This window comes from Bos grunniens, chromosome 12 (genome assembly GCF_055505025.1).
Source record: "Bos grunniens cultivar Pamir isolate PY7600 chromosome 12, Bosgru_T2T1.0, whole genome shotgun sequence".
In the NCBI taxonomy this organism is placed as follows: domain Eukaryota; kingdom Metazoa; phylum Chordata; class Mammalia; order Artiodactyla; family Bovidae; genus Bos; species Bos grunniens.
In genome coordinates this window covers 80794257-80820636 of record NC_141176.1, presented here as the reverse complement: position 1 = coordinate 80820636, position 26380 = coordinate 80794257, and the positions used below count along the sequence as shown (strand labels likewise).

At 41.9% G+C, this 26380-nt stretch overlaps 1 protein-coding gene across 21 annotated transcripts in view; it reads right to left on the bottom strand.

The window, feature by feature from the left end:
- The window catches only part of MBNL2 (muscleblind like splicing regulator 2), a 161740-nt gene that overhangs the window by 87240 nt on the left and 48120 nt on the right, over nt 1–26380 (bottom strand). For 15 of the 21 annotated variants that reach the window (XM_086330305.1, XM_086330310.1, XM_086330307.1 and 12 more), the window contains one exon: nt 23005–23782. The exons of the other annotated variants lie outside the window; for them this stretch is intronic. In XM_086330305.1, coding sequence (XP_086186431.1) covers nt 23005–23178 — 174 coding nt within the window. In that variant the 5' untranslated portion in view covers nt 23179–23782. The remainder of the gene's footprint in view (nt 1–23004; nt 23783–26380) is intronic. 21 annotated transcript variants of the gene reach the window in all.

The window sequence follows — 26380 nt, the reverse complement described above, 5'->3', positions numbered from 1 at the left end:
TGGTGTTGGAGAAGAGTTTTGAGAATCCCTTGGACTGCAAGGAGATCCAACCAGTTCATCCTAAAGGAGATCAGTCCTCAATATTCATTGGAAGGACTGATGCTGAAGCTGAAGCTTGAATATTCTGGCCACCTGACGTGAAGAACTGACTCATCTGAAAAGACCCTGTTGCTGGGAAAGATTGAAGGCAGGAGGAGAAGGGGATGACAGAGGATGAGATGGCTGGAAGGCATCACCAACTCAATGGACATGAGGTTAAGTAAACTTTGGGAATTGGTGATGGACAGGGAGGCCTGGTGTGCTGCAGTTCATGGGGTCACAAAGAGTCAGACACGACTGAGCAACTGAACTGAACTGAACTGAACTGATGCACTGCTCTGTTGGGCATTCATACCCTCCAGAGTACAGGACCCCTGCCTTATCCAGTCGATAGAGGTTCTTTTCCTCCCATTTGACTGACGAGAATAAAGAGGTACTCCTGGAGGCAAGCTCTTTAAACAATCTTTAGGAGTTGTCCATGGCTACCCACTCCAGTATTCCGGCCTGAAGAATCCCATAGACAGAGTTGGACACAACTGAGTCACACACACACACACACACACACACACACACACACACACACGACTTGGGTCAGAGGATGAAAGATGGGGGAAAGGCCCAGAGAGGGAACTTTTGCTTAGGCTTTCCAGCTGAGAGGGCCTTCGGGAGGAAGGAGCCGGTGGAGACAGCTGTGGTACCCGGGAGAGACAGGTTGAGGATGGGCTGAGGAACGGTGGCAGGGATCTGGCAGCATCTCAAGGGCAAGGCCTCTGAGAAAACACAGCACTGTCGTCACCCCCCGAGGAGTTGGGGAAGGTCCAACAGAAGAAATCGGAGAGAAGCTGGTGCAGCTTAGCGCCCTTGAGCCCTCGAAGAGACAGGAAGACCCCGCCCAGCCTCACTTCTAGGGACACAAGTGACCTGGAGCAACACAGGGCTCATCACTGTTTGCAGTTGATGAACTCACACAGGCTGGGGGTGTTTTCTGCCAAATTGGCCAGTGATGCTGGGCCGACTTTTAGAGCTTCCTTCCCCGGGGCTGGGGGTGGGGGTGGGGGGGACAGAACTCGAGGTCAAGTGAAATGAGATGCAGTGCTTCCTACAAGTAACTCGATCTCGATCTTCCCGCACCCGACGGAGCGCTCAGACACCAGGGTGACTTCAACCCCAAAGCATCTGAGCTGACATCATGCCCCTCAGCCTGTGCCCCTCCTGTACTTCCACAGACCATGCTCAGACCCATTCCAGGCCATCGTCTCTGCTTTTCATCCTGAGGGCTTCCCTTGTGGCTCAGATGGTAAAGAATCTGCCTGCAAATGCAGAAGACAGGGTTCGATCCCTGGGTCAGGGAGATCCCCTGGAGAAGGACACGCAACTCACTCCAGTATTCTTGCCTGAGAAATCCCATGGACAGAGGAGCCTGGTGGGCTACAGTCCAAGGGGTGGCAAAGAGTCGGACACATTTGAGTGACTAACACACACTTTCCTCCTGAAATGCCTGAAATGCTCACACAGTGAGGTAATTAGAAACCATAGAAAAACCTAGATCTATCCAGAAAATAGAGGTGTCTAGACCCAAATCCCACCTCCTGCACTTACTAGCTCCAGGATCCTGAATCATTAATATAAGCTCTCTTTGGAGAAGGGCGTGGCAACCCACTTGAGTATCATTGCCTGGAGAATCCCATGGACAGAGGAGCCTGGTGGGCTACAGTTCATAGGGTCACAAAGAGTCAGACATGACTTAGTGACTGAACAACAACAACAACTCTTCGCTTCAGTTTTCTTATCTGTAGAGTGTCTACCTTAATGATACATCATTAAGGTAGGATAAATGCAATAATGAATGCAAAATGCCTACACTGCATACAGCATGTTGTAGGTGTCAATAAACTTTCATTTTATCCACCCAATACATGTGAATGTTTTAATGTCTAGACAAACATCACATGTGCCTGGGGCCTGATTCCAGGCTCATCTCATTGAACAATCTTCACTTAAACTTCCTTTCCCAGTCATCATTCTTAAGTCCTTCTTACTTTAATGGCTGCACTGCTAACTCAGGCATATCAACTGCCACTGTTACTCATCTGCCCAGACACTGATGTCTTGTTGAGTCAGTTAGACAGACTTTCCTGAAGGGGAGGGCCAGTGTCACTGAAAATTCTGTCTCACCACTCAAACTTTCTACTGAATTGTTAAAAATGCTCAATATATCTGTGAGAGTTACAGAGTAAAGGAGAAAATCCCAGTGCAAGGATGAAGGTCAGTGGTGACTTGTCTTTTTAATAAATGATAATCCAGTAGGATACTTTGTCAACAAAGGTCCGTCTAGTCAAGGCTATGGTTTTTCCAGTGGTCATGTATGGATGTAACAGTTGGACTATAAAGAAAGCTGAGTGCAGAAGAATTGGAGACATATGAAACCAGGCAGATGGGGGTGGGGGAGAGTGAGGAAACAGCTGGTTTCATTGAGTTAGAGAAGGAAGATTCAGAGCTGGTGTGTCCTGCCTTCTCACCCACCACCACCAGCTCCATTCTCCTGGTGAAGTCTGATCTCTCCCAACCTCCAGTCTGAGTTGGCTAGCCCACAGTATGCTTCCAGAGCACATGCCTAGAACTTATTATGAGCATCTTCGCCTCTGGATCCTCTATGCCAAAGAGCAGACTTTCACAAATATATCTGATGAATGCATTAAGGCAGAGACAGAGAAAGAGAGTGTAGAAAATTCCACAGGGCAAAAGTCAACAAGAAGGCAGGCACAGGTACAAAACAAATCTTCAGAAGAAGTGAGAAGCAACTTTGACCTTCAAATAGTAGCACTCACTGAACAGTGCTAGATAGACAGGAAGGCCACATAGAAGTTCAAAGAAAGCAGGTCTTCAGAAAAAGAGATCTCTCCCATCATATTAGATGAAACAGGACTCTTGCCTTCCGAGGTCCACTTACTTGTCTCTTCATCTAGTTCACGTTTATTTCAACAGACCTACTGTTTAAATGACAATGAGATAAGTTCAGACCACGTCTTATCTAAAAGCCTGTTTTGGCTTCACGAAGTCAGACTTGATGTTTCGGGCAAAAGACCTGGGGAAATCTTCTGTAGGTCTGGTCTTCCTCATTTTCCAATATATATATATGGAAATATTCAAACAGACCATCTCAACTAATAATAGTATTTTTCCACTTTCCAGCACCTTTTGCAACTACCTCCAAATTTAAATGATAAAGGAAAACTGATGGCATCATTTTTACTATCTTATTAAACCACGCTTCTATTAATGATGATTCACTGAAGTGTCAAGAATAGATACACTGAAAACTTCTGTAGCATATTAATGTGTTTTTAAGTGTCATACCACACTTAGCTCCTGATATAATTTTGAATTTCCTCTGGGGGAAAAAACAGTTCTTTTGGATTCTTTTTATAAAAAGCACCTTGAAAAAAAGCTTTCAGATACTCAAAGACATGAATCTTGTTCTTCTCCCTTGTGTATATCTGATTTAAAGGTTAATAAGTAATTAGGAAGCACAGTCATCCAAAAATTGCCAATTAATATGCCATCATTTTCATTAAAAATGCTATTAATTATATTGTTGTAAAAATGTCCTGGACTGGCTAATAAAAAGTTACCTAAAGCAATTCTGAATCTTTCAGGGAGAAAGTGAAATTAATCCATATCAATCACTTTTTAAAATTATGATTTGGGCTTGAGAGATCAAACAAAGGAGGGAAAATGAGTGTCTCAGTTATTTAGTATGGATAGAATCTGACAGGCTTCCATGGTTTATTTTGCACCGAGTCATTATTGCTCAGAAAACCTAATAAGATATCTTGGCAGATGTTTAATGCACAAGTTTGACAAATAACAGTTCTTATATTCTTATAATGTAAAGCAGCCGTTTATAAATGAGATCAAACTTCTAAACTATCCAGATATATTTTGTTGGTTTCCTAGGAGACTGGATGGATGGAAAGCTATGATTAAATAATTAAATCATGTTATATATCAATATTTAAAATTTGTTCTATACCTTAAATGGTGGCATTAGGCACTTATGAAAAATCCACTGAATTCCAAAGATGAAGAGTTCATGATTAAACTTCTACCATCACACTAGAAACACTACTAGCTTTGACTTTATGTAACAGTTTTACAGATACCTAAATTATTCTGTTCTCACCACTGTGTCCTGTCAACTCCTATCTGAATGCAACATCTATTTCTATTGTGTACATTCTGGTTAAGTTGGGGAGTTGGCTCATGTTTGATAAAAATCAGAACAGAGCAGGTTGCAGTTCTATACCATTTTGATACACAACAAACTGTAATGGGAATACTTATCATCAATGGGATGAACCAAGTGTGGTGTTAGGAACTATACAATCAGTTCAGACACACAAACTATTGATTTTCCACTGCATCATAGATGTTTACTGGTTGTTAGGCAACCAAATAATCTAACACTGGCACTGGGGGAAATTTCTCTTGCTGAGCTTGGCCATTTTAATAATTAGTTCAACATGGGACTCTCTCAGAGTATCTCTGGCATAGAAAGAACTTTTTAAAGGACACAATACAAAACCCATGTGTTTCCCTGGTGGCTCAGTGGCAAAGAATCCACCTGCCAATGCAGGAGACGTGAGTTTGATCCCTGGGTTGGGAAGATCCCCTGCAAAAGGAAATGGCAACCCACTCCAGTATTCTTGTCTGGGAATCCCACAAACAGAGGGGCCTGGTGGGTTACAGTCCTTGTGGTTGCAAAGAGTCAGACATGGCAGAGCGATTAAATACGAACAACAATGCAAATCCCAGGCTTGCATTATTTGAGAAGTTCCGGAGCTGGGAACTTTATCCTACCAGGCGTGTTTATTAATTTTTTCCTCATATTGAACACAGACCTTCTTTCTACAGACCTCACAGATTGGTTCCACTCCTTACATCCTCACACACTGGTTCCACTCCTTACATAGAGCAAGTATACTTCCTCTTCAACATGCTAACTCTGCTATTTGGAGAAGGCTAGCATGTCTTTGAATCTTTCTTCTGCAGAGTTACTATATCCAATTCATTCCCTTATCCATCCCCATTATTTCACATCCTGGCTGCTCTCACCTCTCAATGGCACCATAATGTGTTAAACTGGGACTAACTAGGATTGGCTGCTGTTGTTTCATAGTTTACAGTTATGACTAATGATTTACAGGCCATTGTGTTGCTGAACACAGCAATTAAAATTGGCACAGGAATAAGAGTATTCATCAAGGGTATGAAAAAGTGCCTGTTTTTTTTTTTTTTTTTTAATCCTCACTTGGAAAATGCTACCAGTGAGAAATCATGGCATTTATACCTTATCGGAAACTTGCAAGACTAATGGGAACTTTAAGACCTTCAGGGATGCTTAACAGATTTATGCAGCAGAAGAACAAACAGTTTCAGAGTGTCAGATGAGCTCATTTAAAGTAATATTTTCTAAATTCGGCCATGCATATGAATCACTGGAAAGCTTCCAAAAATAGATTCTTGGGATCCATACCCAGACCTACTGAACAGGTGCCTCTGAAAGTTCCCAAGGGAAAAGCAGTTGGGAGCCATGATTTGGGGTACACACATGAGGATCAGCCGTCCCTTTGAGCTAATTCTACCTAGCCTATAAAGAGCTCTTCCTTATTTCTTATCCTGGCTGCTCTCCCCTCTCAATGGTACCATCATGTTTTAAACAGGGACTAACTAGGATTGGCTGTTGACACATTTTGGCCGCCAGAAATGAAAGTGTTAGTCGCTCAATTGGGTCTGACTCTTTGCGACCCCATGGCCTGTAGCATGCCAGGCTCCTCTGTCCATGGAAATCTTCAGAATACTGGAGTGGGTAGCCGTTCTCCTCTCCAGGGGATCTTCCTGACCCAGGGATCAAACATAGGTCGATTCTTTTCCATCTGAGCCACCAGGGAAGCCTATTACTGCCAATGACTCTCTCTCTTTTTCAAAGAAGCCTCTTCCTCTAATGTGTGTGTGAAGTCGCTTAGTTGTGTCCGACTCTTTGCCACCCGGTAGACTGTAGCCCGCAAGGCTCCTCTGCCCATGGGATTCTCCAGGCAAGAATACTGGAGTGGGTTGCCATTTCCTTCTCCAGGGGATCTTCCCAACCCAGGGATCGAACCTGGGTCTCCTGCATTGCAGGCAGAAGCTTTATCCTCTGAGCCACCAGGGAAGCCCTCTTCCTCTAATAATCAGTACCAAATAGTTGGATATTTAATTGTTATTTCTACACGCCTTTTTGTCTCAGGTATTTTATAAAATCTCTCAAGGCAAGAATTCCCAAGGAATATGGCACAATATTAAACAGGGTCATGGATTGATTGATGAGGGGTTTTGGAGGTAGCTGAAGCAGTTAGAGACAAAAAGGAGATAGACATTGTATGAGTCTAGGTGGGAAGGTTTAAGATTAGGGAGATTAAAGTCTTTTTCTTTTGAAAGAAGCTTCCTTCACACTGTGCTATGGCCGGCTACCAGGTGTAAATAATAGAGTTCACGGATCATGCTGGATTTCTCCACTTTCATCAAACCTGATCCTTAGAGATGTTAGATGGTAATCCACAAGATGACGTTATAGAAATATGGCCAGGAGGTATATTATTTCCTGTGTTTCCAGCCCATCTGAAACATCAGACATAAATTAGTTCTATCTCTTTTGGTACAATGCTGTGCTTTGACAAAGTCCAAAGTGAGAACATTATAGGTCCTGATAAGGATTTCAGAATAAGGATGAAGGGGTTCCTTAGACAGCTACATAGGCTTTCAAAATTTTATTTTAAAATTACTTTTAAATACATTTTTTGGCCATATGCCACAGCATGTGGCTTAGTTCCCTGACCTGGGATTGAACCCATGTCCCCTGTAATGGTACTGCAGAGTCTTAACCACTGAACCACCAAGGAAGTTCCTAGGCTGCTTTTTTAATATTAAAGACATGTAAGATTTCAAAATTTATTCAAATTAAAAATCAAATTGAAGAAATGATGCTCACATGAGATGAGATATAATAAAAATAAAAGTAAGAGTGACAAGTTATACTTGGAAAGTATGAAAGAAAAAAGCAAGATTTGAACACGAAATAAATTTGACAGACGGTCAACTGCATATTGATACAAGTAGAAACATAAAAAAGCCATGAGTCATGAAACACCAGGCACAAAATAACACAGCGTCAGTCCACGAAAAGCAGAAGTTTCTAGAAATATAAGAAATCGCATGAGTCATATTAAAATTTCAAAACTGCATAACTCTTTGGTAGGTCCCAGAGACAAAAATCAGCAATTAAGGACATAAAAAATTATTTAATGTTTCTAGAAATATCTATGCCTTGATATAACTTTGCACCTAAGAACAGGAAATGCAGCTTATAAAACACTGATCATGATCTGGACAATAAGATATTTCAGCACATTTTAAAAGTAAAATTGCACAACTCCGTTTCTTAATAATGAAACATTATAAGAAATTCATATTGGAACTTTAAAGTTTAATTAAAGAAAAAACTAGAAGGAAAAAATAGAACATTTATAAATAAACCTATTTAAATTATTTAATAATAAAACATTAAGATTTATAACAGTAACATGAATTAATGATTAAGTTGAAAATGAGTAAAATTAATAATTATCTGAGAAAAATACAAATTAATTAATGAGAAGAAAACCTATAAATAAATAAAGAAAATGAACCACTTATTTAAAACTTTTACTTCAATTAGAGATTTCAGAAATTTGAGAGACATAAGGCACTCTGAAAAAGGAAATTTGGATCTTGGGAACAGTTTCTGCAATGTACTTAAAGAACTGGGCTTAAACCCCACAGTCCTGAATATTCATTGGAAGGACTGATGCTGAAGCTGAAGCTCCAATACTTTGGCCACCTGATGCGAAGAACTGACTCATTGGAAAAGACCCTGATGCTGGGAAAGATAGAAGGCGGGAGGAGAAGGGGATGACAGAGGATGAGACAGAGGATGAGGTTGGATGGCATCACAGACTCTATGGACATGAGTTTAAGTAAGCTCCAGGAGCTGGTGATGGACAGGGAGGCCTGGTGTGCTGCAGTCCATGGGGTCACAAAGAGACACAACTGAGCGACTGAACTGAACGGAAAGAAAAATCTAGGTTTTTAGGTTTACGATTGAAATTGGAAATAAAAACTAATCCTGAAAGAAAAACAAAAAAGATGCAATAGAACTTTCTGTGTAAAACAGCTAAGGAAAAGTTCATGAGACTGAAGCCAATCTCAAGACTTGACCCTAAGAAAACCAAAAGTAATAGGAACTTCAATTATACAAGACACATTTAGAAGGGTTTTTGAGATAAGCAGTCTGATTCTGCAAAGCAGTACATTTGCTCAGATAAGAAACCAACTTCTCCCTGGAGCTCTGGATCCCACCCAGCTCCTGAGTGACCACACAGAGAGAAAACATTAAGAATGAAACGGCCAACAGGGTGGACAGGACCAGGAGAAATGCACTCTCAAGAGAAAAGGCTAACGTCCCATTCCAAATCTCCAGGTCCAGGAACCATCAAGGCAGGAACTAATGAAGCAAGGATGCATATTAATTGACCCTTTCAGTAGGCTGTCCTGGGGCTTCCCTGGGCTTTCCTTGTAGCTCAGTCTGTAAAGAATCTGCCTGCAATGCAGGAGACCTGGGTTTGATTCCTGGGTCAGGAAGATGCCTTGGAGAAGGAAATGGCAACCCACTCCAGTATTCTCCCTGGTGGCTCAGTGGTAAAGAATCCGCCTCCCAGTGCGGGAGACACAGGTTCGATCCCTGGTCCGGGAAGATCCCACATACCTTGGAGCAACTGAGCTCGTGTGCCATTTCTACTGAACATGTGGCCTACAACAAGATAAGCCACTGCTATGAGAAGCCTGCACACCACAACTAGAGAGAAGCCCATGCAGCAGTGAAGACCCGGCACAGCCCCAAATAAACAAACAATTGTTCAAGACTAAACTGTCAAGATGCAACTTTCCCAGTAATACCTACCTCCAAAACACACTTTCAATCTATACACTCTTCTCGGTCTCCACTGCTCCCACCCACCCCTGGTGGCACTGGCGGCAATCTCTAGACAGTATGAAGATGCAAAACTTCTCTCTCGGAATTCCCGGCCCAGCCCCTGCCAGCAACTCCTTCTCCAGGCAGCAGGCCTTCTGCGAGGCAAGACATCCTCTTGCTCAAGTCTTAGCTGCTGCTGCTAAGTCACTTCAGTCGTGTCTGACTCTGTGCGACCCCATAGACAGCAGCCCACCAGGCTCTCCCGTCCCTGGGATTCTCCAGGCAAGAACACTGGAGTGGGTTGCCATTTCCTTCTCCAATGCATGAAAGTGAAAAGTGAAAGGGAAGTCGCTCAGTTGTGTCTGACTCTTAGCGACCCCATGGACTGCAGCCCACCAGACTTCTCCATTCATGGGATTTTCCAGGCACTGCACATCAAATCCAGTCCTACACAGTGGCTCTCCTATTCCTTGTCTCAGGCACCCTGGCCTCTGGTTTCCAGAAGCCAGCCAAGTGCTTTTCTCTCCAGGCTTTAGGACTGCTCTTTTTCTCTGTGCTGGGGAAGCTCTTCTCACGGCTGCCTCCTTCTCACCTTTCAGGTCTCTGCTCAGAAAGCCCCTCCTGGGAAAAACATCCCAGGCCATCTTTTCTATTTAAATTCTTCTTCAGACACAGGACTTCCCTGGTGGCTCAGATGGTAAAGTGTCTGCCTACAATGTGGGAGACCTGGGTTCAATCCCTGGGTTGGGAAGATCTCCTGGAGAAAGAAATGGCAACCCACTCCAGTGTTCTTGCCCAGAAAATCCCATGGACGGAGAAACCTGGGAGGCTACAGTCCATGGGGTCGCAAAGCGTCGGACACGACTGAGCAACTTCACTTTCTTTCAGACACATTGCTTTCTATCCTCATTCCTTGTATTTTCTTTTTAGCACTTCACACAACTTGAAAATAGCTAATATAATATTTTTTGCGGGGAGAGGAGGTATTTCTACCCCCATCTGGTCACTCACATTAGACTGAAAACCCCATGGGGTCAAGACAGCTGTCTGCTTTTATACAGTGCTGTATGCCAATGCCTGGCCCAATGCCTGCAATCTCTGGGCATTCAGCTTTTCATGAATGAATAACAGTCCTGATAAACTGTGAAGATCTGATGAGTTTGTTTACTTTCCACTGGCTTTTGTTTCTTCCACTTGACTGTAAGTTCCACTAGAACAAGGTTCCTGTGTCTTTTTTTGTTACCAAACATAGTGTCTGGTGCTTAGGAGTGGCTCAGTGACCATTTGTAGAAGAAATAAATGAATAAAGATATTGAGGTTCTTTAGGATGTGAAATTTCCTTCCCCTCACCTCTATACACGACTCAGAATGTTTGGATCTACTAGAATCCTTCATTTAGAATTCGGCTATCCAAAATTTTCCAGTATCACTGTTTCCATTAACAACCCAGCGCCCAACGGGAATGGAAGAGAAGCAACGTGAATTAAATTACTCAAATGAAGCTGCTGCTGATTAATTTTAGATCCTGAGCATCTGGGTCAGTGCTTAGTTTCATAGCAGGTGTGGAAATGATATCTTCAGTGTCATTATTAATGATTTTACTAAGGGCTGAGAGCTCTTGAAAATTCTTCCAAATGAGATTTGAGATGTGGACCAGATTGGCATTTTTAAGAAGCCTATATCAACTGTTTTCTATTTTTCAGCAAATAAGTTTTCATATTAAGACTGATTACTGATGGACCTTAGTGTCCATATCACGTTCAATCAAAAATGATAAGCACTGACTTTCAAAAAAATACGAAATGCTCCAGGACGATAACAGCAATCTAAATGAAATACATAAACACGCCTGAAGTGGACTGACTCCAGTCGTTTTGTTTTGCTTTAACCAGGTTAAAGCCCTGAGTCATTTTCTCTTCCTCTTTCTCCTGGCAGTATCTCATCTTCTTACAGGGCTTAATATTCATTATGGGTATATGACCTCAGTCTCAAGAAGACGGTCTCATCAGTCAAATCCCCAGGATGCTGGTCAGTTAGGAAGGATGGCTGGGCAAGGTTGATCACAAATAAACATGTCAGCATCCACTCACTCCCTGAATCCCAAGGGCGGGTGCTCAGGGAGAATCTGTCCTCTATCAATTTTATCCTCCTTGGTCATAGCAGTGCCACGAAAGAGTAATAGATGCTAGACTGTAATCTTTGAGCCAGAGGAAATTGAACCAAACCAAGTGGAAAGAATATGCTATTTAGTATTAGCAGATAAGTTCATGGGGGAAATTGTAAAACAGGTGAAGTTCATTATTGGTGAAGCTCCCCCAGAGTAACCCTGGTCTCCCCAGCCCCCTGGGGTGAGCCCACCCCCCCCCACCCCCTCGCTGTGGATTAGACCTTGACATTGAACGCCAGCTGTTTTTGGCTTCCTGGGGACTTGGTCTTGTACAATAAAGCAAATATGTCCTAGGTCTCAAAGTCTCTGGGTCAGGCTCTTTTCCTCCCCCAGAATGAAAATGAGCTTATCTGATAGATCAAGCTGGCTTCATTTGCTAACAGAACAGTTCCAGGAAGTTCCAGGGTCCTCTCAGGGAACGTGGACTCAACGGAAACTTTCTAATGACAAAGCCTTTCCTGTGTGTGACTCAAAGGAGTGAGTCTGATGGTGGGAATTTCAGACCAAATAATATAGATTTTTATGAATTTTGTTGGGCAGTAATATGTCATAAGAAGAGAGGGAAACTGACATACAGCTGCCCAGTTTTTTTGTTTTTGTTTTTTTGCTGAGTAAGGCCATTAAGGAAAAAAGGACAACAAAACGCATCTATTGACAATCATTTTAGAAAAGAAAGGGATACTATGATAATCAGAAAAAAAAAGAAGCAATCAGAATAAAAAGCAACCTTTAGTATTTATACAGTTTCAGTATGTTAGATGAATAAATTCTAGAGATCTGCATGACAACATTGTACCTGTAGACAGCAATACTGCACTGTGCATTTTAAAATGTGGTCATGGACTTCCCTGGTGGACCAGTGGTTAAGACACCATGCCCCTAATGCAGGGGTTGAAAGTTCAATCCCTAGTCAGGGAAGTAAAATCCCACAAGTCACATGGCACAGTCCCCCCAAAAATGTGTTAAGAGGGTAGATCTCCTGTTGTGTTCCCATCACAATAAAAACAAAACAAAACAATACACAAATGTATTTCAATGTCCTGATTTTATAGCAAACTAGGGAAAATGTTGTCCAGTACCAGCATCATTCTACAGTCAGGCTTTGGGGAACTGATGAGTTAGCTGCCCACAGGGGCCAAACAGGCCATCCGGGAGTTTAAATAGCTCTTAACAGACACTTGTGGGCACGTCTCCATGTGACCTGCCTAACAAGGCAGTCAAAATCACGCACAGGTCCAGAAACACCTTTTGGGTTGTAAATCAAAGAACTTGTTTGTACAAAACCTTTAACCATGAAGGGTTTTCTGTCTGTAGATTAATGGAAAAAAATGAGCAATAGGTAGCCAAAAGAGTCATCAGAATTTTGTGGGAAAAACAGTGGGAAAAAAGTGTTTTAAAGTATTTTTAAGTGGTATTTTAAAGACTTAAGGATATATTTGTTGATAAATATAGTTACTTAGTTACTAAATCATGTTCGACTCTTTTGGGATCCCATGGACTATAGCCCACCAGGCTCCTCTGTCCATGGGATTTCCCAGGCAAGAATACTGGAATGGGTTGCCATTTCCTTCTCCAGGGATCTTTCCGACCCAGGGATCAAACCTACACCTCCTGCATTGGCAGGTGGGTTCTTTATCACTGAGCCACCAGGGAAGCCCAAGGATGCACTTAATTCTTTTGTAAATATGAATGAGCACCCAGAAGCTGCCAGGTACAGTGAGAGAGCAATCGAGACCCCAGCCTTCCAGCATTACCTTCCAGCAGTGGAGATGGTAAGAAAGAGATACATAGGCAGATAACATCCCTTAAGGACAAGTTCTGAGGTTGCTTTTGTGGAGGGATGTGTGCTATTTAAGCAAAGTCCAGACCAAAGTGAAGAACTGAGGCTTGTAGTTACCTGGGGGGAGAGCATTCCAGGTGGAGGGTACAGCCAGTGCAAACGGGGGAAAGTGGGGCCAGGAATGCAGCTGGGGGCCAGACCACATGGGGCTTTAGGGAAAGCCCTTGGGTTTCATCAATGAAATGAACAGCTACTGAAAAGTTTTAAGCTAGAGAGTGACATGACTGTGGAGTCACGAGAGTAAGGAATGGCAAAAGTGAAAGCTATGGTTGACTGTTGTTAACAATCCATTTGAAACACGATGGTAGTTTGGGCCAAGGCAGTCATCATAGAAGTGCTGAAAAGTGCTCAGATCTAGGATGTCTTCTGAAGGCAGAGAGAATAGGACTTGCTGATAGAAAAGAAAGATTGGACATGGTGGTAATGGTAACCGAAGATTCCAGCCAGTTTTAAGATGCTTAATTTGATCAACTGAATAAACGGTACCATCTACTGAGAACAGGTACCATGGGAACAGCAGATTGAAGGGGGGGCCTCAAGTTCTTCTTCAGTTCAGTCGCTCAGTTGTGTCCGACTCTTTGCGACCCCATGAATCACAGCACGCCAGGCCTCCCTGTCCATCACCAACTCCCGGAGTACACTCAAACTCACGTCCGTCGAGTCCATGATGCCATCCAGCCATCTCATCCTCTGTCGTCCCCTTCTCCTCCTGCCCTCAATCCCTCCCAGCATCAGAGTCTTTTCCAATGAGTTCTTATTAGTAGATATATTAAACTTGAGAAGTCACTTGAATATCCAGGTAGAGATGGCAGGTTGGCAGTTGGATGTGTGAGCCTAGACAGAGGAGAAATCAAGGCTAGAGATAGAAGTTCAAAATTTTCAGCATATAGGAAATGTTTATAGCCTTTGGGTAGGATGAGGTCATTGAGGGAAGTCCAGTTTAGGGGTGGATGGACAGAAAGCCCAAACTCCCTTAGGTAAGAATGTGTTCAGTAAGTCATCAGAAGATTAAGGTGCCCACCATGGATGTGAGCAAACATCGAAAAGACACTTGAGGGCAAAGCCTGGAGAGAAGCCAGCACTTAGAGGTCCGGAGGAGGAGGGTGATTCAGGAAGAGAGACAGAGGAGGAGTGGCCAGTGAGGTAAGGGGAAAACCAGAGAGTGAATCACCAAAGCGGTGTGAAAACAGTCTTTCAAGGATGACGAAGAACAGTTTGTAAATTCACTCTGCCCTCAATTAGCTCTATCGATGGAAGAATCTGTATATGCTATTCTATTCCCAGTGTTTAGCAGCGCCTGTCAAAGGATCAATACTTATTTGTTTCAGAGGCTAAATGTAGCAGACTTTAGGTTGAATCCCTCCAGTAGAGGTGTTCTATTTGAACTTCGGGATTTAAAGATATTTTAATTGGCTGTCAAGATTTAGAAATTGGGAAACTTTACATCAAAACTTGTATCCCTGGTTCCTTTTTGTTTTTTAAATCCCCAGGATGCTCAAAAGGCAGGCAACAGCTGTCTGTGGCTGGGTGGCTGCTGGCATCTCTAGAGGGGTTATGTGCTCTTTGGCTAATTTCCTGCTGTCTCCAGGGAGCCCTAGGTCTCCCAAGCAGTGAGTGCTGAGTCACTCATTCATATTACTTGCTGATTCCTACAGATCTTGAGTTTGTACCTTTGGTTTACTTAGAGGGAATGAATGAACGAATGAATTAGTGAATGTTTACTGACGCATCACCTGAAACCCAGGGAGGTGAATGATGTAAGCTTACATGCAGCAATGTCGTAATTCAGAACCAGTGCAGATTCTTAGACCAGGGCTTTTACCCGAGCTCTTTGCTTCCTAGTTTGTCACTGTATTAAAACACCCTAAAATAAAGACAGGGGTTTGAATGGAAGAAGGGTACTGACAAAATACTGTTTCCATCTTCAGAAAAACAGAATATGAAACATTATTTATTATGATAAATGTAGAGAAATGGTTTCCCAAGAACTCCCACACGGTCTAACAGAAGTTAGCATCACTGCCCAAGGCAAAGTGAGTAAATAAACAAATGTAATTATTAAGCAATATAATTAAGGTTACAATTGGTATTTTATTTCATTAGTTTTATTTTTGGAGCAGTTTCGCCACTTTTCTCTGTGAATTATTTTTATCTATTCTTTCGTGCTTAAACACAGATCATTATAATCACAGAATGACTGTCTATCATCAGGCCTTCTCTTACTCAATATCAAAAACTGGAGTTTTTTTAAGCCTCCTCTCTTTTGCTAGCTCCGATGATGGCTAGTGGCCATCCAGGGCAGTGTGTGCAGATGGATTCTGAAACCCAGTTTGGACTCATTGAATTAGACCACAGTGCTTGATTTCTGATGTTTAGATGTTACTGTTATGCACTGCCTCATGTTGTCCCCCTCTACCCCTCACCAAAAGATATACTGAAATCTTAAATCCCTGTCCCTCAGACTGTGACTCGATTTGAAAACAGAGTCACTTCAGAAGTAATTAGATAAGATGAGGTCATACTGGAGGAGGGGAGTGGCCCTACCTTAATATAACTCATGTCCTTGTAAGAAGGGGAAATTTGGACACAGACTCAGAGGGAAGATGATGCAAAGAGAGACAGACAGGAAGACAGACATCTGCAGAGGAGGGCAGAGATCAGAATTACACAGTCATAGGGAATGTGTTACGAGAAACCAGAAGAGGCAAGGAAAGCTGCTCTTGTAGGAGATTCAGAAAGAACATGGTCCACAGACACTTTGATCAAACTTCCAGCCCCTAGAACTAGGAGATGATGCATTTCTGTGGTTTTAAGCCACCCAGTTGGTGGTATTTCATAATCACAGCCCCAGGAAACTAACACAGAGGTGATCTTGTCTGACTCGTCACTGTAAACTGTGTTAGGTAGCAGCCGTGTCCCAGGAAAGTGGCATCAGCCATAAAATAAATGCCGCAGGTGTGCTGCCCCTAAGTAAGACTTTTAGGCAGATGCTGCAGAGCTTCAGAATCTCATTCCCTTGCTCACTGAAGGCATCAAAGCTGATTCCGTCTGCTCTTAGACAGGAAGTAATGGTCCTCCTCTTGTCCTGAAAAACTAAAAGTATATCCACCCTGAGCAGAGAATATCTTGAGTATTAGGAAGAATTCGGCGCTTATCTTGGCTCTAGGAAAATCTGGGAAACAATCAGAAAGCATCTTTAATGGTCCTCTGGTCTTCTTGTGCCCACTTTAATGTGTCAGACTTCTCTGTGAATGAGAGACTTCCTTAACTCACAGTCCATAGATAGTTTTTAGAGGTAAACATGAAACCTTTGCAATCCTGAGATTGTTTGCCAGTAGTCTCAGGGTATGACCACTTTTCTGAGTAAAGATTCCACAGTCTTGATTACTTAGGAAAGATGCATACTTCCCACTATCAGGACAAGGAGGGGGGAAAAAAAACACTAAGTGTGCTTAGCACGATGGTGAGGATCAAACTAAGATTTTGCACCTGGGGAACAGGCATGGGGATGGAGTGGGTGAAGGCTCAGGGTGGGGTCAGGATGAAGGGTGTGGGTTTAGATATCCTGAACTGCAGCAGACAATGAACCATTCACATGAGGTGTTCAGTAGGAATTCGGAGCCTCGAAGTTGGCCAGGGAAGAGCACACACCCAGAACTGGGACTGATCAGCACAGAGGCAGGAACTGAATATTTGAGGGCAGATCCCCCTTCAGAGGGTTTCCCCAGTAGCTCAGATGATAATCTGCCTGCAATGCAGGAGACCCGGGTTCGATCCGTGGGTAGGTAAGGGCTCCTGGAGAAGGGCATGGCAACCCACACCAGAATCCTTGACTGGAGAATTCCACAGACAGAAGAGCCTGGTGGGCTACAGTCAATAGGGCCGCAAAGAGTCGGACACATCTGAGCGACTAACACTGTCATTTCCACTTCCCCTTTCAGAATGGATCACTGGACCTGACCTAGGGAGGACCAACACTGGGTCTTTTGGAGAGCATCTACCTTAGGGAGCAAGGGGAGGACGAGGTGGGATTAGAGGCAGAACAGACAGGCAGGTCAGAGCAGTGAAAGAACTAGGAGTATACTGTGGGGGGGAGAGCAGGAGAGAATTCCAAGGAGAGGCTGACCAGGCCGGCAAAAGGAAATATTTAGAGAAAAGGGTGAATGCTCATCCAGAGATCAATGCTGGATCCAAAATGCACTGATGATCATCAATAAATCCCCTTTGAAAAATTATGAGGACTCTTTGTTGGCTTATGCATTCTTTGAGTGGTCATGATTGCATTTCCGCTATGACGCCACCTTAGGTGCTGGGGCGCAGAGATGAGACACAGTCTTGCCTTTAAAAGGAAGCTTACCTGCTTGTCCTGGGACACGTACTCAGAGGGGTATACTATATATGGAGGTCTGAATGGTGTCAAGTGAGGGCACAAAGGGGAAGTGGTTGATTTATAGGAGAGAGTGGAAGTCATGGTCGGGAAACGGATCTCTAATAAGAGAGAAGTCTAATCAGGGGATCCAAGAATTCTTAAAGTGCAAAGCTGTCCTGCCTTCTCACATCATATATCTGAAACCATGCACTTCAGAATCACGGGGGCACACACACACTCCAACACCTTGAATCCAAACCATTTTTGTTACTGAGACCTAGTAAGTGATGATATAATATTTGTGTGCAGATGCAAAAACAAATACAACATGTGCCTTGCATTCTCTTGCAGTTTCTCGCTTTTAAAAAATATTTAATATTCAAGGACATAAATAGGCTCATTCCTGGGGCTTCTATTTTGGAATGTTTTTTTACACTTCAATATGCTAAACTTGTTAAACATAAATATTACTAAGCTATTAGGAGTGTTAGAATTAATTACATCGATGATTATTCTGTAAGGGGAATTAGGAAGAGGGAAGAGATGACACTAGTTCTGGAGTCACACCTGGAATCAGATCCTTGCTCCACCATTTATAAGGTATAGGAGAGCAACTTGTATTTTTGAATCTGTATCCACATTTGTAATGGTTAACTGAGTAATATTTACCTTACAGAGTTGTTAGAAAGAATAGATAATTGCATGAAAAATGCCTGGCTGACAGGCTCTACAGGACTACAGTGATTTCCATTGATAATGAAATAATTACCTGAGATTATACTTCTAAATCAGGCCAAAATGAGGCATATAATTTAGAAAACACTCAAGCAATTTCTGCAAAGAATTAGCCCCTATTAAGAGTCCAGTTGTAAAGGAAATCTTACTGAATCATAAAGGAAATCAGTCCTGAATATTCATTGGAAGGACTGATGCTGAAACTGAAGCTCCAATACTTTGGCCACCTGATGCGAAGAGCTGACTCACTGGAAAAGAGCCTGATGCTGGGAAAGACTGTAGGCAGGAGGAGAAGGGTATGACAGATGATGAGATGGTTGGATGGCATCACCGACTCAATGGACATGAATTTGAGCAAGCTCTGGGAGTTGGTGATGGACAGGGAAGTCTGGCGTGCTGCAGTCCATGGGGTCGCAAAGAGTCAGACACGACTGAGCAACTGAACTGAAGAGCCCAACAGCAATTCAAAAATGTGAAGTTAAGGTTGAGGCCAGTGACATATTGTGATACCTTTGGGGAATATTTTTAAAAAATTGTCCAAAATGGCCACATATCTAACCACTTCTAATTTTTAAATTTTTCATCCATAAATCCGAAGACTACAATTTTACTTGTCATCAGCCAACTTATAGCCAGCGTCTCACAGAATGGGAGAGTAAAAACAAGTAGTTTTTACATCACATGCAGTTTCAGAGAAAGTGTTGTGTTGTACTTCCGGAGTCAGCCTGTGTCTTCAGTTCTTGCACAGAGCTCCCTGAGTCGGAAATTGATTGGGATATGAAGAACAGGGCCACAGCACGCGGCTGCACAGGCTGTGCACTGCACAACTCCAGAGGGTGCCCATCTCACTATGATGAGAAACGGACCCCTATTGTTCAGTGCGCCCCTATGCGACCATATGCAACAGCCCTATCTGAGAGGCTTGAGTATTTTCCTGATGAACGTGCTCTACCATTAGTGAGCATTTACAGTGTATGAAGCGGCTTCCCTTGTGGCTCAGCTGGTAAAGAATCCGCCTGCAATGTGGGAGACCTGGGTTCAATCGCTGGGTTGGGAAGATCCCCTGGAGAAGGGAAAGGCTACCCACTCCAGTATTCTGGTCTGGAGAATTCCATGGACTATACAGAATCAGACATGACTGAGCGACTTTCACTTCACTTTCACAGGGTATGAGACACTGTTCTAGGCTCCAGGGATACAAGGGTGTTCTGGAATGTTCTGGCCTTCTGTAAAAGATTTAAGCAGTTCCACTGTTCATAATAACATTGTAACTTTAAAAAATCATAAATGCTTGCATGTCCAGTGGTTTCACATAAAATGCAGCGTGGTAACTGTGAATAAATTACAAATGTCACTGTGAGAACTCTGTACATTTTACAAACTCTGTTATAATAGCTTCTATATACATACACCTCTCTTAACAAAGACCTCAGCAAATCTCTTTTCCAAACACCCACAAATTTGTTTAGTATGTATTTACGGAAGTTTGGTCACATATACGAATTTAACTCATAACAAAAACAAAAGCGGAGTATCTGAGGCTCACAAATTAACTTGTACCTATATAAGCCAACACAGATTTGTTTTTCCTATTTTTATGAATAAAAGTACCCTACAGTGTTTGCAGAAGATATCTTGCAATCAATAACAACAACAAAAATGATGTCTGCCTCAAACTTGATTTTTTTTAACCTCATGACTAATTTGCATCACTGAGGTATTATTACAATAGATTAAGAGTTTGGACACATTAAGAATTGGATGCTTTAAGAGTTGGTCACGTTTTGCTTGTAAAGCCAGTCATTAAACTCAAGGTGCATACTACATGATACTTTACTAGGAAGGGAAAGACACTACTATCACTGAGTCTGGCTCGTGCTGGGCGACAGGTATGTTTTAGGCCAGTTGGTCTTTGAAGTAGCCTTATGAAGTAGGAATTATCGTAGCAATTTAAAATAGGATGACACTGAAGTCAAGGAGGTAAAATAACTTGTCTCAAATGATATAGTTAGCCCATGTCCCCGCCAGGGTTTCTTCAAGTCCCAGCCTGTCCTGACTTCAAAACCCTTGCCCTTCTTTCTACCCTAGGCTGGTTCTACTGCTGCAGAGCTACCTTTTTTTAATACATGAAATAAAATTAAATTAGCTCCATTATGATCACCATTATCATCTGTCATTTTAGCCTGTATTTTTGAGTGTCTCTTTTATTTACCAGTTCCTGCTGTAAGGACTCGTACTCCTTACAGCCGCAAAGAGGTGAACAGGCCAGCGTGGTGCTGGGCACTGTAAATTTTAGCCTATGTCCCTGGTGAATTTTCTCATTTTACTGATGAGACAACAAAGCTAAGAAGTGATAAATGACCCACGGAAGGCTGGGAAGTCATTGGGCAGGTAGGCTCGGGTCTGTCTTACTCCTGGGCCTGTGGGCTTTTTCCATATTGTTTACAGTTTGACAATGTCACAAACCTATGATATTGCACTCAAATTAAATAACCTAGAAATTTACTATTCTGAAAGGAAACTAATAACTTGAGGCAATATACAACTCTGCTTCCACACTTGGAAACGGTTTTACTAGACACTTCTGAAAATGATCTTCAAGGTCTCTTTCTAAAGAGTACTCAACGTTCTCACAGCTTGGTTTACATTTTATTCTAAACATAACTGTTCTCGATTCTTTCTCATGGGTGGGAATTCTCAAACAATTGTGATCTTGGTGAATCTCCAGTACAATATTGACATATAAGAATCTGGGAGTTGTGCTGTTGACAGTCAAAAAATACTGAGCCTTAATAGGTTGGGCATACTTCCCTAACTAGTTAAAAGAATTAAAAGTTTTAAGAAATTACTAAAACCTCAGTTTAATAGTAAATATCCAACCAAAAAAGGGTTGGCTTGATAAAACAAAGGGCTTGGGGATGACCTGGAAAATGAATTCCTCATTTCTGACCTGATTCCATATCTTAAAGTTCTTACATTCTAGTTTTTAATCTACACTGTTTTTTACAGTGAAGGCTGTCATTTGTGATAATCACAGAAGTGAATACACACTTTACTTACTTTTTTGACTACAAGCAAAATACATACTAATATAAAAATGTGCTCATGCTGTTACAGTCTATATGAATTGTGATTTATCACCCATCTAGTCAATTCTATGTAGACAAAATGAGTTATAATTTTAAAGTCTAAACTAATAAGCTTTGAGAGATAAAAAAGGGAGAAAAGAGGGGTAGTTATTGATGTAAACTATGTATGTAATTTTTTCAAATTTAATCTTTATTCTATTGAGCTATAAATATGTTCTGCTTTTAGTATAGACAAATTTTCCCATTAAAATATGATTTGAAGTCTTATATTTCAATTTTCATCTGTAAGTCAAATAATACATAGTTTTTTGGTTTTTTTTACTTAAAGAAGAAATTTTCTCAAGAAACATACCCAGTGCCTTCAATACCCCAAAATAGGCTAAGGTCACTATCGTAAACTCACAGCACTATGATTTCCCAAATTGTATATTAAGAGCATGGATCAATTTTTTGTTGTTTGGTAAGCTTATTTATATGAAGTTTTTCAGAGATGTAAAATTGAAGCTCTATTTTCTTTTTTTAGCTATGTGTCTTACATGTATCATTGAAAACAATATTGCAATTATGTTAGGACTATCCTAGACAGTCAGGGATTGATAGGATCCATAATTTTAGGGAATAAATCCACCTCAAAGAATTATGGGTTAAGTCACCCCCATTTTCTTCAATGAGATCTTTCACGATAATTCTCCCATTTCTTCAAGTCTAATCTCCACCCAACTTGGTATACAACTCAGGTGCCACAGCCTCCAAAAACCCTTCTGAAACAATCAGCTGGAAGCCAGCGCTCCCTTCTATGAATCTGCTTTCTATCACAGAAGTCTGCTTTCTATCCTTCTCTTAGGGCACGTGCCCCTTTCTGTCTTGGTCTTCCCTAGTGGCTCAGATGTTAAAGAATCTGCCTGCAATGCGGGAGACCCGAGTTTGATCCCTGGGTTGGGCAGCTCCCCTGGAGGAGGGCATGGCAACCCACTCCAGTATTCTTGCCTGGAGAATCCCCATGGACAAAGGAGCCTGGAGGGCTACAGTCCATGGGGTCGCAAAGAGTTGGACACAACTGAGCGACAAAACACACACCCTTTCTGTCTTGAATTATAGCCATTTGCTGTATTTTCCCTACCAGACAGTGGGCTCATCAAGGATACCAACTTGAAGCACATTCATTTCTTCTCTGATGTGCTATATGTTAACTTACACATGGTAGGTTCTCAGGGAGCGCTGAGTGTGTATTTAATAACTCCTGTTAGCCATGGCAAATTTCCAAAGAGAGCGAAAAACCTCTTAAGAAGTATTTTAGGAAGCCCTTGGTCAAGAAAGCAAGCCACAAGAGGAGAAATTCTTCAAGAGGTGAATCAGAGTAACTGGCACGTAAAAGTGACACATTCAATTTCTTCACCTTTATATAACCTCCAGAAGACCAAACGTTAATAAAATATTTATCTTCAGTTGTCACAAGCCAGACTTTGATTTAAAACTCTTGAGTACATGAATGTCATGCCAGACCAAAAATACACCATCATGTATTTTTAATTTAAACATGGATCTGTAAAAAATTTATATGTGCCTGACATGAAAAAAATCTGAGTGCAAATCTCCCAATAATCACCACAAATAAGAAAAACAGGATTGAAAATCGATCGTTAGAAGTACAATGAAAAGCATTCCGTTTGACAGTCCAATGTGGCATTGATGTGACTACCTAAAAATGCATTCTCTTACCTTTAGGGAATCAAAGCAGGCAATTACTCTTCCATTTTCAACCTGGCAGCTTTTGGGGGGGTGGGCGAATTTGCATTCCTCATCAGAGCGGGAGCAGGTTCCTCTCTGGAACTGTCTGCAAACCTCTAATGTCAGCCATTTTGTGTCTCTGACGGGGGCAACATTCAAAGCCATGATGAGAAAACAACTGGGATCCTGTTCCTCCCTGCTAAATGGTGAAATCAATCCAAGTTCCAATGATTCCAAAACTATTGTTGTGAAAAATCCCACATGTAAGTCTGAAGGTAAGTGATAAATTGCTTAATGAAGTCCAATCCAGGATACAGAGCGCGGAGAAAATTTATCGGCAGGCAGTCACTCATCAATCAATATGCCCCACTCGAAGACTGCGGGCCGCAATAAAAGCATGCTCAGTGTCATCTCTGACTGCAAACGTCCGAGTCTCCTGATCGTTTCGCAGACACAACTGTTTTTAATAAAGTGACCTCAATATCATGGCACTCCTTGGGAGAATATTTAGTCCTGACACTCACAGCTATTGACGAAGCTGGAAAATAAGCCACTGAGATGTTCAGATCTTAGGAGGATTTCTTTCTCCTTCCACCGTTTAAAATTCTGAAATCAAGCAATTGGCAAAGTCAGACAGTTGAGGTATCTTCATCCACTCGTAAGGTCAGGGTAATGTATATTTGACAGAAAAACAAGATCTGAACAAAAAGCTCCTGGAGTGTGGTTTCCAGCAAAAGTGACTTCACACAGGCACTTTTAAATCTTGAAGCTGCAAAACATAAATAAGTGGTGAATCAACTATCCTATACTATAAAACATTTCTCAATTAAAAAATAAAATCAACTTACACCCCAACTCAATGGACTCAACACTTGAACAAACTATTTAGCTCTTATCTCGAATTTGCAAAAGTGCAGTTTAGAGCTTTGAGCTTTGAATATAGTAAGAGAAGTTATGCATTAAAAGAAAGAGAAGAATACGAAACTGCAACTGTATTGCAGAAATGATCCAGGCAGCAGTCCAAAAGTTAGGGATGACTCAAACAGATGAGTGTGGCAGACACAATAATTAGGCATTCTGAGACAATTCAATCTAATGTGCTTAATCGCCAAAACAGTGTATTAGAACCGTGGCTTCCAATTAATTTCACATTTAGGCCATTGATTTTATTGTTGAAAATGCTATAAACAATTATTTGGGATGTGTCTCTTCTATTTAATAAGGATATATTGTCATTCAGGATGAAATGTGCACTCCTCACCCTATACGTCCTTTCTAGTTCACAGAGGTTTGAGCTTAGAGAGGGATAGGTAGACCCCTCCTGATATTATTCTCAGATCTCTCATACTTTCTCTCTACTTTTAATAGTTGGTTGATGGTAATGTTGCTTTCTTTCCCATTTGTAGTTTTCATTTCCGCTTCCCTAGCACCTTAGATCAGGGCTATTAGGTCCTCAAAAAGTATTTATCGAGCAATTTAGCTGATGGCAGACTCACTCACTAAGTGAATGAACGCAAGTTCATTTTACTTTAGTGCAGTTTAGTTTTTAACAGAGTCACAACTTAAAAATGTTTGGTTCTGCAGAATCCTGGAGTTGAGATCTACAACAAAAATATGACTGATCAATTCAGATTTCTAAAATCAGCCCATTTAGTTTCTTTTAATATCTCAAGGATTATGAAATTATAAAAACATTAAAAAATTTAACATTGAGTGCAGCATGAATGAAAGACTAAATAACAGAAGTTGGTCATTTTCATATATTGAGTATGCCACAGGCTACCTTAGTTGTTTCCTTAGCCTTGATGTCCTTTTAAAAAATTTATAACTGAAAACTTAATGGAGGCTGGAAGTAGGTTATTTAAAATCATCACGTACCAAATAAGTTCAGAGAGCAATAATCCTTGAGTGGTTCACAAGTGTTCACTGAAAAAGTAGGTCTGACCGCCAGTTAGGTTTAGTTAACTCCAGGTAAACCAAGCTGAACAAGGCTTACCTGCAATAGGGCTTTTTTCAGCCTTGAATGCGTCTCTGATGGGGGGAGGGCCTGCAATGGCATCTGCCAAGCTTATCTAATTGTGGATCGTTTATTAATATTTAGTGGGACATCTCCTGGGATGGGAAGAACGCTTCTTCATCACAACCCTTCTCTTCCTTGTCAGTAGAAGTGTTTGAATGAGCTGTAACTGTATGTGCACTGAAGGACATCGGCAACCGGGGAAGCTGTGACACATTCCTAACTTCCAACTGTGAAATATTTGAGGGGCCTGACAGGCTCCTGCTTGTCTGTTTGGCAGCACTGTGTTCCCAGAAGCTAACATTCAACCATCTTAACTTCAAGAGTTTAAGAAGAGGAATTTAATAACCAAGCTGACTCTAGGTCAGGTTTCACCGACCAGCCTGGACCTGCACTCTTAACTCAACCCCCACCTCTAACCCACATGAGAACAAAGGATGAGTGAGGAAACATTTCTGCCGGTGTGTTCAGTGGAGATGAGGCTCCAATAATGTTGGAGACACAGTGAGAGGCTGGACACGTGGAGTTTATACTTGCAAAATTTTACAGCGTCCCTGAGTCCTAAGGACCTGGGTTTACTGGGGGTCATAGAACAACAAAGATGCAGGAGATGGGTTCTCATCCTCAAAGCCGTACAGTCTTGGCCAACCCTTCACATGTAGGAAAAGAAATCGGCAAATATGGATTCAAGCACCAATGAATTATTACTCAAGTATTCCTGAAAACCACACCGGAACAACGCTCTTAATCCAGTCCAGTGAATGGGGTATGCTTTTGCTCATACTTTTAGATACAAAGACAGTTCCCTGCTCCCACCCCCCCACCCCGGGAGAACCAGAGTGCCATTTCTACTTCTGTGAAAATCCAATCGGAATTTAGATCATCAGACTCTATCAAGATGAACTTGCTTTTAAAAGCAGAGGAGCCAAGTTTCTGACAGCCAGTCCAGTGTAAGTCAAAGATGTTCCAGAAAGTGCATCAGATTGCAGCTAAATATACTGCTATCCTAACTGTTGGTGAATCTGCTCTTTCTCCCAGCTTGTTCTGTTTCAATCCTAAGAGTTCCAGAACTACTATTATCAAAGATACCGCCTCCCTCAGGCCATCACAACCTCCCTCTTCAAGAATGGATACAACTAGCAGCTCTGGACGGAGAAGGCAATGGCACCCCACTCCAGTACTCTTGCCTGGAAAATCCCATGAATGGAGGAGCCTGGTGGGCTGCAGTCCATGGGGTTGCTTAGAGTCAGACACGACTAAGTGACTTCACTTTCACTTTTTACTTTCATGCATTGGAGAAGGAAATGGCAACCCACTCCAGTGTTCTTCCCTGGAGAATCCCAGGGATGG